The sequence below is a fragment of the Labrus bergylta genome, chromosome 1 (assembly GCF_963930695.1).
Source record: "Labrus bergylta chromosome 1, fLabBer1.1, whole genome shotgun sequence".
Classification (NCBI taxonomy): Eukaryota; Metazoa; Chordata; class Actinopteri; order Labriformes; family Labridae; genus Labrus; species Labrus bergylta.
Genome location: NC_089195.1, coordinates 32,465,721 through 32,483,154, shown reverse-complemented (window position 1 = coordinate 32,483,154; position 17,434 = coordinate 32,465,721). Strand labels below are relative to the sequence as shown.

At 41.5% G+C, this 17,434-nt stretch overlaps 1 protein-coding gene across 2 annotated transcripts; it reads left to right on the top strand.

Moving 5' to 3' along the window:
- Nucleotides 1–1,144: 1,144 nt before the first annotated feature.
- LOC110002820 (programmed cell death 1 ligand 1) lies at nt 1,145–16,211 on the top strand. Of its 2 annotated transcripts, XM_020658479.3 has the most exons (9): nt 1,145–1,297; nt 6,875–6,954; nt 7,034–7,372; nt 7,870–8,181; nt 10,686–10,829; nt 11,859–11,891; nt 12,964–12,996; nt 13,076–13,126; nt 13,820–16,211. In XM_020658479.3, the coding sequence occupies exons 2-9, from the start codon at nt 6,888–6,890 to the stop codon at nt 13,852–13,854; spliced, it is 1,014 nt and encodes a 337-aa protein (XP_020514135.2). In that variant the 5' UTR covers nt 1,145–1,297; nt 6,875–6,887; the 3' UTR covers nt 13,855–16,211. The 2 variants fall into 2 exon arrangements, with proteins under 2 accessions (XP_020514135.2, XP_065815447.1); XM_065959375.1 differs by lacking the exon at nt 11,859–11,891.
- The last annotated feature ends 1,223 nt before the right edge of the window (nt 16,212–17,434 follow it).

The window sequence follows — 17,434 nt, the reverse complement described above, 5'->3', positions numbered from 1 at the left end:
CTGTGTGTTTTTTTTTTTTTACATGTTCACCTTTACTGTTCTAGGAGTGAAACACAACAGAAATGTGAACACCAACCACGATTAAAGATGAGTTCCTGGAGGATGTTCACATGACATTTGTTACTCTGAATCTTATCTCCACCATGACTACAGCTGCGTCTGCATGTCATAAAATACAAACTGCATGCATCATGACTTATAAAGTGTCACATTCAAAAACATTTCTTTTCCTTCTTGAGGGAACTGCTGCTCCTCCTTGTAGGTGGGACACATTTAATGCCCATTTTGAAGCTCGGAAATTTCAACGCTGGATTGGTGAAAATGCGCTTGATGATAGATTTTCATTTTTTTTTGTGTGTCTGAAAACAAATGATTATGTTTGAAAATTTGACTTCTGTGATTGCATTATGGTCCATGTGGCTCAAGTTGGAAGAGTCGGTCGTCTCACCTGGAAGGTCGAGGGTTTGATCTCCAGCTCCTGCAGACACATGTTTGCTGTGTCCTCGGGTAAGACATTTAACCTCCCAAATTGCTCCGGCTGCTTTGTGGATGGGTGTGAATAGGATTAGTGATCCACAGCAGCCTCTGCCAGCTGGGTGTGAGTGTGTAGGTGTGCCTCTGCAGTGTCAAAGCATCAGGAGTAGTCTGCAGACAACATAATTATCTTTGTATCCCCAGATAATTACCAAGTTAATAATCAATGTGCTCAATGGAATGATGATAATTATAAAATGACAATTATCTGGTGACCACAAGGTCATTTGAAGGTAATTATATTGTGCACGAGATCCTGAATGTTGGGCACGTCTGTGTCTCTTAAAGTTTTATACAAACAATATCCGACAATGTGAGTGTGCAAGACCTCATGATTGATGGATTAGTAGATTCATAGTAACGTGCTTTATTTAATTAATTGTATTATTTATTATTATTATTATTATTATTATTTTGTTTGTTTTTTTTTTTTTTTTTTTTTTTATATCATTTTTATTATTATTATTTATTTTTATTTATTTATTTATTTAACAGTTCTTTTCTGGAGTTTAATAAAAAGTTATTCTTTAACTATTTAAACGGTGGATGATAGACTAAAGAGAAGTCACACTTTATCAGTGTTTAAAATCTGTTCTTTGTTGATCCACTCTTGGCCTGTGTCAGACACGCCTCTTCAGTCATAATGAAAGTGAAAGTATTCCAGAGGCTCGGGTGAACAGAGGCGGTTGATGAGTTAAGACTTCATTTCTACTTTTCCATCCACCCGGAGAAGTCGTGGTGTCCACGTGGAGGAGCGTGCCCGGTGAGTGTATCACTAATGTATCCTCCTGAGTCACGTACAGGTAGATATGTAGGTTAAGTGTTGCGTCACATGCAGGTGAGGTGGCCGACTTAAACGAACGTACTGCATGTTAATTCATCTAAAACGTGCGTGATTTAACGACTGTTTACTGTGTTTAATGTTGACTTCATTAATGTTAATGTTATCGTAGTGGCAGTAGAAGCTCGATGTGTGACTGTGAGTTGTATTCGTCCGTCCACGCTCCTCACGGGGAATCATGAATCTCTGTTCACCGGCGGTGTTTTGCAGCTGTACACGAGGTGTGGTGCAGGGAGACGCACGGCGTATTCCCACTTATTTTTCAGTCTCCATACAGTATACCCACTTCTGAATCTCCTCTGATTCAAACCATTTATTTATTGACAATATTTTATAGTTGTCCAATGCTGCAATTAAGGGATCTAATTGGCTCTGTCTCTAAATATACAAGTCCATTTATCCTTTGGTGGACAGGACACTTAAAAGAAACATTTTGGGGACAAAATGAATCTTCAGGCACCACTACAACACTGTGCAGTTTCACTAGTATGCTTTGTGATCATGGCCTCTTATTTACACAATCTACTGTGTTGGCTCGTCTTTTCCACTCACTCAGCATGTTGACGTGTTTGTGCTCAGGCTCAGGTGTAAACGTGCTTCTCCGACCAGGTTTACGATGTCTTATGACTGTCTGGTATATGATTTTATGAACTAAGCACGGACTTAACCACTAATAAAAAGAGGAAAGATGACGCTCATCAACACAACCAGTGTGTTCCTGCAATAGGTCACAGAGTCAGAGTCAGAGTCAGGATGTCCCGATAAAGAAAGCCAACTGTTGGTCCAAGTAAGGGGCTGGCTCAAAGTGCCTTGCAAGAAGCCAACCTCTGATTGTGCAATCCATCCAAGGCATCCGTGGTTCCCAGACCAGACGTTGAATCTAGTTTTTTTTTTTTTGTGACCTGATATTTTTGAGGGAGCAAACATGTTTGCTTTTTGGTTCATACCTTAGAAAAAATAGAGGAAAAGCTTTTATATGATGTTTGTCTAGAACTTTCTCAAATGAAAGGCAGCTGTGCACACACCAGGTAGTGTAGTAAAAACTGTCTGTAAATCCAGAATCCATTCTTGTTGAAGCCATGATAGAATAAAACCAGTCCTCTCCTTACTCCACTCCTTAAACAAATAACTCGACAAAAGTCAAGTACCTATTAAAGCAAAAGGGAAAAGGCCACTTAATGGTGTTTGCTTCAAAACTATAGATATAGGTAATAGATTTATTCACAAGTCAAATTGCATTTCTGGCTGTCACCACTAGAGGCCGTCTTATGGATTACAACAAAGATGATCACCCTCCAGAGTGTTGAGCGGTGATGCCCGTGCATGCTCAGTTACTCTCCAGTTTGGTGACTGTCTTTTCCACAAGTTTTTGAAAACTGCTTTTGAGGGATCAACTAAAATAAACGTGTTTATCTGCAGATCGTCGATAGATCTAAGGGAGATATCGGCCGATATATCAGATTTTTCTTTTTATAGATATATCGGCCCCAAATCTCATATCGGTCAGGCCCTAATTTAAACTGTGAAATGCAAGCAGTGGCCGAGCTACAGAGTCAACTTTCAACATTTTCCTTCTGCAGAGTTTCCTCATCTTGTTTAGTTTAAAAAGCTGTCGTTACAGAGCGGCTATCAGGAATTCACACACAGATAGTGTGCAGAAAGGAAGTGCACTGACAGAGTTTAACGGCCTCTTACATGAAAATAATAAAAAATAATCAGGATAGAAAACCTCTCTGATGACACTACTGAAGTTAACATGACATGTTAGGCGCCAGCTGCTGGGACTCGTCCTGCAGTGAGCCAAGGTCGTGCTCTGCATTACGTTCAGCCTCTTAGAATCCGGATACATTTCTTTTTTTTTTAAATCTTGGTGTGGTTCTTCAGGGAGTGCAGATGTTTCGCATTCTGATTCAGACAGGAACCCGCCACCACACAGCTGCAGCACTTACAATGCCCGCACTGGGAATACGCTCAGTACTTGTACGATGGTCATGCCTGTCGAGTCACATTTAGGGAATTTTCCAAATACACACTTCACGCCCTGGTGATCAAATATATGTCGTGTCATGAGCAGATTCAGGGCGAGGTTTGGGAGACAACAGGTTTGAGTGGAGTCCAAAGTATTTGACACACAGATTTTAGGGATGAACCCAACAAATGTGTTTGTATATAGATATCTAGATGTCTCTTAAGATGGAAGATAAATCTAAGAAAGATATCGGTCGATATATCGTTTGTCTCCCTGATATCAGTATCGGTATCAGCCTCATAAATTGCATATCGGTCGGATCCTTGTGCAAGGCTCCTTCTGTTCTGAGGTTGTTAGATTTATGAACTAAAATCATGATAACATATTTACTGGATAGTTTATTCTAAGGTCCGGAGATAAAAAAAAACTGGGAAAAAAAGTTTCCTCACTCAAAAATATTTGGCTCTTTAGTCAGCCACTCTTATGGTTCTAATTAAATCAATCCTGGGCTCTGGGTCCTGGTGCCACTTGAGATACAAGTGAAATACAAGGGATTACAGTATTAAAGGCTGGGAAGCAAGGGGGCGGCTGTGGCTCAGTTGATAGAGTAGGTTGTCGGAGCAAGATTGGGGGATTGATTCTGAGCTCCACAGCAACATGTCTGATGTCTCAAGACACTTAACCCCAAGTTGAGCCTGCTGGTTTGTCAGCGGTTTATGCATGGGTTAGTTACTTCTGATGGTCACTTCACATAGCAGCATCTACCATCAGTGTGTGAATGTGTAGGTGTGACCTGCGGTGTAAAAGTGCTTTGAGTAGTCAGAAGACTAGAAAATAAATATACAAGCTCAAGTCCATTAACCATTTACCACTGAGAGCAGAGATAAGAGATCAAACAAGTGTCTAAACAAGGATAATCCTCAGAACAGTCACCAAAGCATAGGTCACGTATTGTTCCTCTGCAGGATGCAAGATATTGTTTTATACTTGGCAACCGTTTCACTCTTCACATGTGATGTTGACTTTCTCTTTCAGTATGAGCCTGCTAATGTGCAGTGAGAAGTAAACACATTTTAACGGTCAGAGCGTGGCCGGTCAAACCAGTTTATAAAGTTAAAACTTTTCACCTGTGACAGATTTGTGGAAACAATGTGACCTTAGCTGAGGCAAACGGACAGCTTAACATTCTTGGAACTACAATTCCAAACCTCCTCCCACACACGTGGAGAGGGATTAGTTGATGATGTTTCTTGTTGTTGAGTTGTTGACGCACACACAAAACCTGACCTCTAAGTAGGTCATGAAGATATGATTGTCTACCATCAATTATCATTTCATCTGTTGTACAAGATATTAGGATAAACTTCATAAATCCAGGGAAAATTTATGAAGGGGAAATTCAAATGCATAACCAATCAGGATCCTATGGACATGCACTTAATGGGAACAATGGGCAACCACCCACTGCGAGCGCTTCTTAGTTGGGGGGTTCGGTGCCTTACTCAGTGTTCAGGCACCTCTCCAGCTACCAGACCAATTTCCAGATTTGGTCCACACCGGGATTCTATTCTCAGGTTAAAAGAATTTAGTGCTGAGTTTGTCGTCTGTGTGCAGGGAGGAAAACTTTGTCCGACGTCTGGAATAGTATTTGCTCAGGAGTGGAGGTTGAAGAAACCACACGGTTAATTGTGGTTAACCTTCATTGTCAGAACTTGTGAAACTACACTTAAACAGAGGAGCATCATTTCACAATCGTTTTTAATCGGCCAGTCCTACTTCTTACCCCCCTGCTTTGAATCCAGACTGTGATTTCACCTCCGCAAAATCTTTGCCCCGCTTCTGCCGATGTCTGTACGCCTATCTTCTTCAGCTACTGACGTCAAATATGCCAAGCCGAACGCGGACAGCACCCTCTGCTGGCTAGAAAAGGAGTATTGCAATATTTTTTAATCTTGTTGATTTAAATTGTCCATATTTGTATCAGTTTTGAATGGTATCACGAGGTATCGTTACATCCCCGATCAGCAGGGAATTATTATTTTAGAAGTTTAGTTTACACATTTGATCTGACCATAAACATAATCCAAAGAAAGAAGAGCACACGGCTTCACTAACTATTATATATCCTTTTGTATTCTGCTATGTAAATTCCAAGTTTACAAAGCTTGTCCCATCCCTTCTAAGGACAAGCATTGCAAACTCAGCTCAAGCTATAATAAGCTTCATGACTGGAGAAGATTTATCCCCCATGAAAATAAACACAGAAAGAGAACGAGCATTCTCTGGAGACCCCTTCTTCCTTTTCGACCTCCAGCTCTGTTGTGGTCACGGGAGAAAAGAAGTTGAGAAGTGGGACGACACACACTCATCCATCTTTTGGCCCGTTAAGGAAGAGACGTGTGAAGGAACATCTTGAGCCGATCGGGACTCCACAGAGCGTACTACTGGTTACTTTGACTTTGACTTGACTAATTCCTTCCATGTGAATTCCTGTTAAACGGCTTCTGATGAAATCAACCTGATTACGAAATGTATGACTGCGTGGAAAAATGTATAACAGCTGTAAGCGGTCATGAAAAGAAATGCAATAGACGTAACACTCAGCACTCAGGTCAACAACACAGTACTAATAATAATGATAGTGAGGTAATAGATAACACCACATCAGATAACATTCAGGACTTTTTCTCATGCAGCCTCTTGCACACACACCCCCCCCCCCCCCCCCCCGGATGGCTGATGGCATGATGCGGCTCAGTCACAAAATTGCAAAACAAAAAGTGGAAACAGAGACTTAGATATTGAGATCAGATTACGAGAATCATAAAAGCGATGTTGACGGAGGGTCCAGAAATCTGACCTCCTTGGACGAAAGTTCACTAACACGTGCTCCTGTGTTTGTTTAAAAGTCAAACTAAGCAGTCACGGGTGCATAACTGCATCTCGTTTTAAAGAAAGTATCGCTTCCTTTAAAGGTTGAGATTGAAGTTTCTGTCTGCTGCATGAAAGGTCGAATCTCAAGTCTTTCTTTCAGAGAAACTATTTCCCACTTGTTTTGAACGCGCCCCCGCTCATCTTCATGCTGGAGTATTCGCTCTTCTTTGCTCATATGCTAATTCAGGTCTCGTTGAGAGTGTAGTTCACTTGATTCAGGACTGGTATTTATATCACTTTATGGGGGGGGGGGGGGGGGGGGGGCGGCGGTAGCTCAGTCTGTAGGGACTTGGGTTGGGAACTGGAGGGTCGCCGGCTCACATCCCAGTGCGGACCAAATCTGGTAGCTGGAGAGGTGCCAGATCACCTCCCGAGCACAGGGTGGGAGCACTGGGAGAAGCCGCTGCAGACTGGGCGCGTACAGTGAGGAGGTGGAGAAACACCTAAAGTACCTTTTGTGTGTTTGCATGGGGAACGTTATTCTCCTTGACATCCTGCGTTTGCAGAACAGATCCCACATGACTGAGAACATGTTGGTTTGTTACGATTGAATCCATTCCTGTGTTTAGCATTCATTTATTTTACTTTTGTTTCAGGTAAAAAAGGAACATGGCCTTCGCTGGTTTACTGCCCTTAATGCTGGCTGTCATCTTGATCAGTACAGGAAGTTCACAGAGTAAGTTTAAGTTCCTCCGTCATATCAGAGTTTGAAATATTTGATTCTTCTTGGTATTCATGTGATTCTTTCTTCACAGGCTTTGTGAAAATTCACTGCAAGACTCAAAACATCGGACAGTATGAGCAGGAGTCACGACTTGACTGTGTAATCCACTACCTTGAAGAGGTAGAAGATCCTGAAATCTTGGTGGTAATTTGGAGTAGAGAGGGGGTTGAAGAACCTGTACTTAAATACGAAAATGGAAAACTTACATCGTTGCCTGGATATTCATTTGCTGAACCGTCCTGGAACAACAAGAACGTGAACGTATCCCTGCTCATTCACAAAACTGCTGTTAAGGACGAGGGAGTTTATACATGTCATGTGACCACAGACAGTGGTTTTAACATCAACCAAACCAGACTGAACGTCACAGGTGAGCTCTAAGCTAAAAACTTCTTCTTTGGCACACACACGCACACGCACACGCGCGCACACACACACACACACACACACACACACACACACACACACACACACACACACATCATTTTGAGGGAATGATTTATCTCTGAAGCAGCCCCTGAGAGCTCATTTTTCTGTCTGTTTGTGTAAACATTTATAAGATTAAAGACAGAAGATGGACTGCAGGAAAGATGTAAAAGTGAGCTAGATGGAATGTAGATTGTGTGGAGAACGGGGGACTTTCCTTCCCCATCAGTCTGGTATTTACCTTCAACAGAGACTGTTCAATGTTTGCTCGGTGTCTTTGCTACTTTCTGTTTCTTTATGACATATAAGATGTCTGCTTTCATTAAGTACATTTGCTTATCACACATCAAATATCAGTGGTAAAATAATAGTGTGATGATTGATGTCGAGGGTTGAAGTTCAGATTAATAATCATGTTTCATCTCCATGTTCTCCTTCAAGCCAAATACGGAGTGCCAACTATTCAGCCTCAACCTCAGGACATTGATCTCAGCACCGACGGTTCCCTGACATGCAAGTCCACCGGCTACCCAAAAGGCCGACTCAGCTGGTTTGATAAAGACAACAAGCCTTGGTTAGACCAACCCGAGGTGGAGGTGCTGAAGACAGAGAATGGTCTGTTTATCCTCTCAAGCACGCTGAAAATACAGCGAGGATCCGCCTTCTCCAACTACACCTGCAAAGTGTTCAACGCCAGAGGAGACGAAGAGGCGGAGGAATCTTTCACAGTGCCGGACAAACCATCGGTTGGAGGTATCCGTTGTCGAGCACCACACATGATACTCGTTTCCTTCTTCACACAGCAACCGGTACTTTTTGTCAGATTTCTTTTAGCTACAGTCACATGTTATGTCATGCAAAACATTTTTTTGAAGCAACACCCGACGTCAATGCCGTTACGCAATCAGGTCTTCTTTTAGGATTGCTCAACTAAGAGGAACTTGAACCCAGGGGGCCGTCATAGAGGGAGGAATGCCAGGAGGATTTATCAGAAGTACAATATGGACATAGAATTGATCTGAGGAAATGATTGAGGCCTAGCAATCAAAATCTTGTAACTGAAGACATGATGGTGACTTGTAGGTTCCCTTTTTTTGATTTATTCATTCAGGTAGCCGGCCCGGCCTTATCTCACCCGTCAGCACAAACACTGAACAGTCCAGACTTTGCTGTGCTCACTAAGGCTGCAACTACCAACTCTTTGATAGTTGAATTCTCATCCATTTAGAAGCGATGAATCGATGAATTTATCATGTTTTTGCACAATTACTTAAAGGCCCTTATTTAGTTATCAGCTTGTGAATTTTAACAATATGATAAAACTAAAAATGTGACATCAAAAATCTGAATTCAAGCCATATTTTTTGGGGGGGGTTGGCTTTAAAGGAATATAGTGAATAGACAGTGTGTAGCGTGGTTACTATAGTAATATAATATATATAATATATATAAGAGTAATAATAAGAGTCTGCTCCGTTGTTTAGTGGCCGAGGCAGAGGAAGAAACAAAAGCGAAGGAGAGAAGATGATGAAGAGGTTTTAAGGCGAGGGATTGGAAATGGAAATGAGAGAAAAGTCAAAGCATGGACGGTTAAGGTGAAGGTCAAAGATGAGCCATTCATCATGGCCTTTTCTTCAAATGCTCAAACGTTACCAACGTGCTCCCGTGTTAAGAAAGTTCTGCTTTACAAATCTGGCAGGAAATCCTTTCTTTGCAGTGTTGATGGTGAAATGCTCCGATGTTGTTGCATCGCCATTATGCTGTGTTTGTTTAACCTTCGCTTCACGGGCGCTGTTTTGCATACACAACTCTGAGCAAAGATAGTAAGCATGAGAGATGGCTCACTCCTCCAGGAAATGATGTAGTCCACACACACAGGATGAGAAACGTGCCGTAAAGATACCATCGAGTTATCAACATAAAGCTTTGTTGGAAGGGGCTCGTCCAGAGTTTTTCGAATTGGGTGTCCCAACAGGAGAACAGAGTTATGCAGGGGTGGCTCATAGTAAGTAATCTGTAAAATATATATCGCAACAGAGAGGAAACATTCAAAATTTTTTAAGGACTCAAAAAAGAGAATTAAGTCTAAAGTTGCGGTTTGAAGAACTAACAAGAGGAAACGAGACAAATCGGCCCGCAAAGAACGTTACTAGCAGCCTGATGCAAATCAGTTCAAATAGTACACCCTTGGCAAATCAATTAGCCAATAATATTTAGGTTATTTTGGGATTGGCACCAGGGGTGGCCAATCAGATTTCAAGGGGGGGCCCACGCCAACCCTTTTTAGACACGCCCCTGTTTGTAGGCGACTATAGATGTCGAAGATGGAAACTGTGTGAGTCCGACACAAACTCAAAACACAGAATCAGGCTGCCAGAAGCTGAATAAAGACGTTCCTGAAATACGACATATTTCTATAAATCAAGATGTTAAAGAAGGGTGAATATTCAGCGTTATCAAATCGGATTTGCAGGTGTTTGTTTGTTTCTAGAATATGAAGAACCTGGGTGAACCTTAGGGCTTATTTGGCAGCACCCTTGATTTGAACACTAACTGTTATTTTAACCATGAGAGCTGAGTCCAAAGAGCAAAATATCCCCAGGAGTGTTTTGATTATGCAGGGAAAAGAAAATCTTGGCAGCTCAGACTGAACTTGTAAACATTAAACCACAAAGAGGCTGAAGCTTCCTTAAAAAAACATTTCAGACAAGTCGGAGCAACTTTCCCTCCCACGTTGCTTCAGTTTTGTTTCCTTCCATCTTGTAAGACATCAATAAGTCTCCAAGTGTGACCCAGTACTTTCTCTAAACCATGGGGGGGTCAAGCTTCTTGTTTTCATGAAAGTTTTGATCCATTGTTCATACTCTTTGACGGGAAAACTCATGAATTGGTTCGTTGATATCTGTGCAGTGACCTTAGCCGAGCTGTTACAAGTCCCCACATCTGCTGAATGCAGTAAACGGTCACTTATCATCAGCTGATTAATATCTGTTTTGCAGTCGACAGTCGCGCGTTTGCAACACCAAAATCCCCTCCAGTCGTTGTCTTTACTTTCTACTTTGTCTGAGAGGGCAGATCATTAACTCAGACCCCCCCCTCCCCCCTCTAGAGAGAAAGAGAAAGTGAATGTTTGCAGCTAAAAGTATCACAGGGGGAATTTCCCACCACTCCAAATATCTTCTTCTATGTTCTATCTTTATATCCATGTGAAGTATTACATCTGTAACTTTTTATTTTCTTCTATTTGATTTAATCAGGGCATGGACAAGGCGCCGAAGGCACCAAAGGCTCCAAAGACTCAAACATGATTTTGGCCACCAAGATAGGGGCTCCTGTGTTGGTCGTCGGGTCTCTGATCGTGGGGTTGCTACTGTTGCTACTTTACAAAAGACGATCTCAGCGTGAGTACCATTAAATATATATCTGTATATTTAACATGGCAGCTTGAATCCAAAAACTGACCATTGAAAATGCATTCTTGTTTATTTAACATTTAGCCATCTTAACTTTAAATCTCTTGAAATTCAAAATGGTATTAATATATTGAAACCTATGTCATTTTGCACCAGAGGAGGATGTTGGATGCTGTCCTGCATCCTGGACTTTGCAAATGCATTGTTGTAAGATCTTAAAGGGGACATACTGTATTATGAAAAGTCCACTTGTACAGTGTTTTTGAACATATATTTGGGTATCCTGAGTGTCTACTGACCCACAAAATGTGAAATAAACCCATCCAGTCCTTTATTTGTGGGCTGCATAAGTCTTACAACACAGAGGAAAATGCTCTTTTTTAAAGTTGTGATGTCACAGTGGGATTCTGGTAAAAAAAAATCCCCTCCCCTCCCCTGGTATCTCCACCCATGGACTCCACCCCCAGCCTAAAACAAAACTTTTGAGCAGGTCAACCATTTTTATTCTCGCTACAGGGGAGTTATGTCTACGGGGAAAACTCAGGGGGGGGTCATTACATTTAAAGAGACACACACACCAAAACGGAGCGTTCTGAGAGAGCTGGTTTATACAGGGTCACAAACCTCCTCTGGTGGTTGATTCATGTTATATTTTGACCAAAGCGAACTGGACTTTGTGGTCAAACGTGCTTGCCTAGTGTGAGTGTGCCCTTAGTTTCCTGTCTGAGCCAAAAGGAAATAAATACTCCTGACAATGGATAACACGGGGACTTTTAAAGGTGGACAAACCTGATCGGCACTTGGCATGCAGCCATGTTATGCACGCTGGGAAAGTACGCTCTCCTTTGTTGTCGGGTTGGGTTCATTAGTGTATTTACTATAAATGTGATGTTTGTTTTTAACAATAGAGTGAGGACATGAGCTTTGTTTTAAAAAAACGGCGGTCAACTGAAGTAGATGTTTGCAGTGAGGGAGCGTTCACTTTTATTTTCCCTTCTGTGTTCCTTTTCTTGACAGAGGTCCGGAGGCAGTCTACAACACCCCTTATGAGTGGGTCAATGTTTAAACAAACTATTGCTTCACTCTTTTCAAACTCAATATAGAGGGCTGAAATCCATGTGTCTGTGGAGGTTTAAACATCTTTCTATCTTCTGATTCTTCCATTTAACAGTGAAGGCTTCCTGAATAACTTCTGATCGGCCCCACATCTGCTGTCGGATTAAGAAAATGAATTAATGTAAATTAATGTGTTAACTTTAAAGCTCCTGTGAGGAGTTTTCAGCTGCTGAGGAAACAGACTGAAATGAACACGGCTGCTTCTGAATGAGCTACAAAAACAAAACAAATGAGGATAAGGATTGATTACTTCTTTATCTTTATTTGGATTGCAAGAAAAATCACCCGGGGGAGGGGGGGTAGGTGTCAGACTCAAATTTGTGTCCGTAGTCTGTCTGTCAGGTAGACATTTTAAACCTCTTAAATCAGACTGTGTCTTTAATACCAGTGCGACTTATATTCCTGATTGTACAGTACTTTAAACACGTTCCACATAGCCCTACTGCCAGGCTTCCATTTCACCGTCATGGGCGGATGCAAACTGCAGCTTGACCTGTTTGAAGAGTCTTAACAACCTGAGGCAGTTTGAGTTTGAGTTTGAGGTTTTTTTTAATTTAATTCAACGAGGCGATGTGGGGCCTCCTGGGCTATATCTTTTGAAACATCAGGTAACCAAATAACTCACCACAAACAGGTTTCACATGTCATTCCGAGGCCTGTCCATGCATGTCCTCCTGCCATGTTTTCAACTGTTGATAACTTCTGTCACATAACAACCATCGGTGTTCTAACTGGGCTCTAGGTGTTTGATGGGCTCCCTTTAGTGTCTGATTTATGAGTTGTTCTGCGGTGTAGGGTGATGTCAATAAATTGGACATATGTCTTGTTTTTTTGTTTGCCCATGGTTTGTGGAAAAAGGGCTTGGCTGTTAATCATCACTCTTTGAACCATGTAATGATCTGACTCATGTTTCGGACTCTTAGGGTTTGCTTTTGCTCGCTTTACATGGTGTTGTTTTTACAGCCCGTTTTCCTCCTCCATAATTATATATTGTTTTTTTTTCCAGGTGACCATCAAGTCGTGATAGACATGGAGGAAGGTGAGTCTCGAGAACGTCTTTGTGTTTAAAGTCACGATTTAATCTTCATTCACACTCTGACATTTCATCTGTTTTTCAGGAGATGATCAGGAAACGGAGGGAGATGTCTTCAGAGAAAGTCTGACTACAGGTAAATATAATTCAAACATTTGAGTTGGATTGTCACTTTTTAAACGTCAATATAATTCTAGTAAGAATTAGACAACATTAAAAAAAAAAAGTTTTGATACCTAGTCCCAAGTGCACAATTTTGGTTGAATTTCCATTTTTTATTGCCAAAAATGTACAGGCAAACTCCTGCACATTGTCTGAAATTGCACATAATACATTGGCAGCAATGTGTTTGTGCAATTTAGACAGTCACCACTTCTGCTGTCTGTTTGTTAGACATAAAAAATCATCACATCTTCATGACACACGAGTGTGAATTTGAATGAGCCATTGCAGCTTTGTGTTCAAAATATTAGGGCTTCAACACTTGCCACCTGCCAGAGCGAGCTGATGTGAAAACGCAGCAGGATATAATCAGGAGAATTCAGCTCAAGCCAATAGGAGGGGGGGAGTGACGTTTATATACTGTGACTGCTGCACCGTGCATATAGATTTTCAGGCAGATGTGAAAACAGCTTATGACTGAAGGTCTTTAGTTTTTATTAAAGCTTCAATACTTTTTGATACAATGCATCATTAAGGATTCTCAGATTGTCTTATTTTAAAACAAGTGGCATCAAAAACTGTTGCAAATTCAAACAACCAAACAAGGTAATAAGTTTGTTACTAACCCTCCCTTTTCCTTTCTTTTTCTCTTCCTCTCTCTGTGCAGGAGAAACCAAGACCACTCTCACAGACGACCACTGAAATCAACACTTCTTGTTTGCTTGAGCCCGCATCAGCATTTTAACTTTTCCTAATGCAAACATCCATGTACATAACCAGGTAAAGCTTGTATCACTGTGATTTAAAAGAAACTGTAAGCGCTTTGTTCACCTTTAATCTACCAAGTAAACAAGCTCCAATCAAGTTTAAAATGTCAACAAAGACTCATATATCGCTGACAACAGGAGTAAAAGGGGTCCAGGTCAGTCTCTGTTGTCTTAAAGTAACCACATTGGGAACCGTTCCGACACCACGGAGTCTCTGATGTTGATTTATGGAGGACAAACGTGTATAATGTGATGATTTAGCCCATGCAGTAACTGTAGCTTTTGGCAGCTTATCAGCCTCCTTCTCACTCCCTCTTCACATTCCATGTCTTTAGTGAAGGGTTAGAATCATGAAATAATTTTAATTCGTGTGTGTGTGTATTTTAAGGAAATGCAACTGACTACAGTAGTCCAATTGAAAGTATGTTATATTTTCTTATTGCCATAAATGCCTTTAAAGTAGCCACTACGGGGCGCTGGTAGCCTAGTAGTTAGCTTGCATGCCCCATGTACGGATGCTTAAGTCCTCCAAGTGGGCGACCTGGGTTTGAGTCCAACCAGTGGCTACTTTCCCGCCTGTCTTTCCCCACTCTCTCTCCATCTCCCTCCCTGATTTCTGACTGTCCTCTCTGTAAATAATAAAACCCCCAAAGCAGACTGAGTCTCCTCTTCAGCCATCACTGAATCAAAGACTGTGTGGGGATTCACCTGAGCATCAACTTTCAAAAGTCCAGAGCAGACAAAATAAAGGGTGAAGAGGGGGGGCAGCTGCTTGAGCAACAATAAAAGTCTATGGAGCAGAAAGGGAGGAATATGCAGCTTTAAATGCAGCGTATTACTTGTAAGCTGATCTTTTTTTTGTTTTTCATCTTGTCATAGGATTTGCAGAAAAATGGATTAAATACAGAATAAGTTTATCCTGCCAAGATGCTCGTTAGGAACATTTTTTATGATTTAAGTGCTCTGTACTGTGGTATGAATGTTGTGCAAGGATGTCAGCTCACACTTTAAGTGCTCACACTCAACGGTCTGATTATAAATCACCACCTGTGTGCTCACACTGTGTCTCATATGCACGGCTCAAACACAAAACGCTGTGTTCCCCGGCAGCTGGAGGTCGGCAGCTATTTCCTGCCAACGTTTCTTTTATTCATATATGTTGTGCTAGGAGGGGTTAGAGGCATAAAAACAGGCGTGCCTGCTGTTGCCATGGTGCTTTCAGACACTCTCTGCCAGTCTGCGCAGGCGCAATCAGGAGAACAAAAAAGTCTGGGAATTTCATTCACTGTGTGAGAGTATGTAGTCATAAGACAAACATTTCAGTAATGCCAGACATCCATCAAACTGGTCGGAGGCAACAGAGCAGGCTGTGATAGGCCCTCGTGCCCCCCCCTCTCCCCCGTACAAATAAGAAATTTGCCGCACTTCTAAGTCAATCGTGCCACTCAAAAGTCGTGTCAGAATCGGCCTCACTTGGCACAGTGTAGGCCTGGCCCGAGGAACATTTGAGTAAATGTTCTGCCTAGAGACAAATGATGTGGCCAGTCTTTTTAAGTTCCGGCCCCCTGCAGGATCTCATATCCTTTTTCTCACCACTGAAAAAGTGAAGCACACAGGCTCTGGTTTCATATGTCGCATGATCTCCTCCTGATCACCCCTGCTGTGAAATGTATAAACAAAGAGAAAGCCTTATGTTCCTGTAACTGTCTTTTGTGAGGTTTTGTTTATGGAAGTTTTTTCACAACCGAGTGCAACTTTATCTCCACATCAGCTGTTATCTTCTCAGTCTGAGATTTTTTTTTCCTACTTCCTTCTTCTGTTTCATCCTTTGTCGTCTCTCAGAGAAACCGCCTCGCATGCCTTTAAAATCTTGAATTCTGATCGAGCCTGCATGTCAAGCTTGAGCCTGTCAGACCAAATATTCTCTACTGTACTGAAGACAAGCCAAAAGTGGAAAACAAAACTCCTTATCAACATCCATATATGTGAATGATTAACTGTTCTGTAACACACAGTTAATCATTGACCTGGTTGGAGAAAAAGCAGTGCCACAATAAATGTAACATAGATGAGTTCATGAAATCAACGACAAACGTCCTTAAACTACTGTCAGTCATTCAGATTCTGTGTGTCGTGAACATTAGGTTTATATACATGTATGTGTTTGTAAAATGAACTGTATACTCTTAATTATTTTTCTATCGTGTTTTTTAGCACTAGCACCTTGTACAAACTGTGAATTGTGATTGTATGGTAATAAAACAAAGTCTAAATAAAAAAAACATAAAACAACCCTGTGATAAAGTTTCATGTTGTGTGTCATGAAGGATAGCTCTTGTTTAATGAAAATAAAAAATACATTCAGGCAAAAGTGGTGCAGCTGTTGATGTAGTTGTTGATGACGATGTATTAAAGGTCACACATTATCCAAAATACAATTAAACACTAATGTGTCTCTAGTCCGTCTACAAACCACCCCCCAGTTATGAGAAAAGTCCATCCTCTAAGTCTTTTGCCTGCTCCACTTTTCAGAAAATGTGTGCTCAAACAGGCCGTTTTGGAGATTTTCCCTTCATGACATCACAAAGGGCAGTAACCCCTCCCCCAGGTGGGTGCTTAAAGCTGTTTGTTTGCACTTACTGACGTCGTTTCGTCCCCTCTAGATCCTCACTTGTCTTGTTCTTACTCCCTGATGTTCGTCAGGGAGCCCCGTGTGAAAACATCTGCACACTCTCTGATATTCTACTTCACACCGCTCCTCTCTCGGTTGGTGGCATGTTTTTAAAGATGTTGTCTTGTTTTGGCCCGTTTCTATTTTCATCTTCTTCCCTTATATGTTCATCTGATGACAGAGCAGCTTATCGCCACACAAGATCTGATTTATTCACGACCATTCAAAGCATTCATCACACTTCCTCGTTCTCTTCACTTTCTTTAAAACCGACTCATAAGCGCACTAAAGCACCAAATGTTCATATGATTGCAGCACTATTTGATCTCTCTGGTTATGGATGTCTCTTAAGCTGTTTTCACACAGGACAGCCTGCCAACTGAAATCCATCTGAGTTGCATTTTCAGTGAGTCCGACTCGATAATGCAGGATTTCCCAATCTTGGGGTACCACATGGAGTCCAAATGGGGTCCCCTGAAATTTCAAATTATTGACCAAAATAAAATATATAAATAATATGCCTTAATTAAGCTACAAGACGGTATCCAGTTCCTTGTAGCACATGCTAAAAACGATCCAGCATTGTAAAATACAAGCTCACCTGGATGTACACATCAGACACTGAGAAACATAAAATCCCCCTTTGTGCACCAATCTCACCCCGGCCTGTCTGCCCCGGTCTCAAGCAAAAAGCTCTATGTGTTTTGGATGTCTGTGGTCCCCAGAGCTTTGTGAAGTCAAACTGAGCTCACAATCCATTAAAGGTTGGGAACCACGGCATATAATGACAGATTCTGCCTTTATATTAATGCTGTGGTTAATTGGACGTATTCAAAGTATCAAT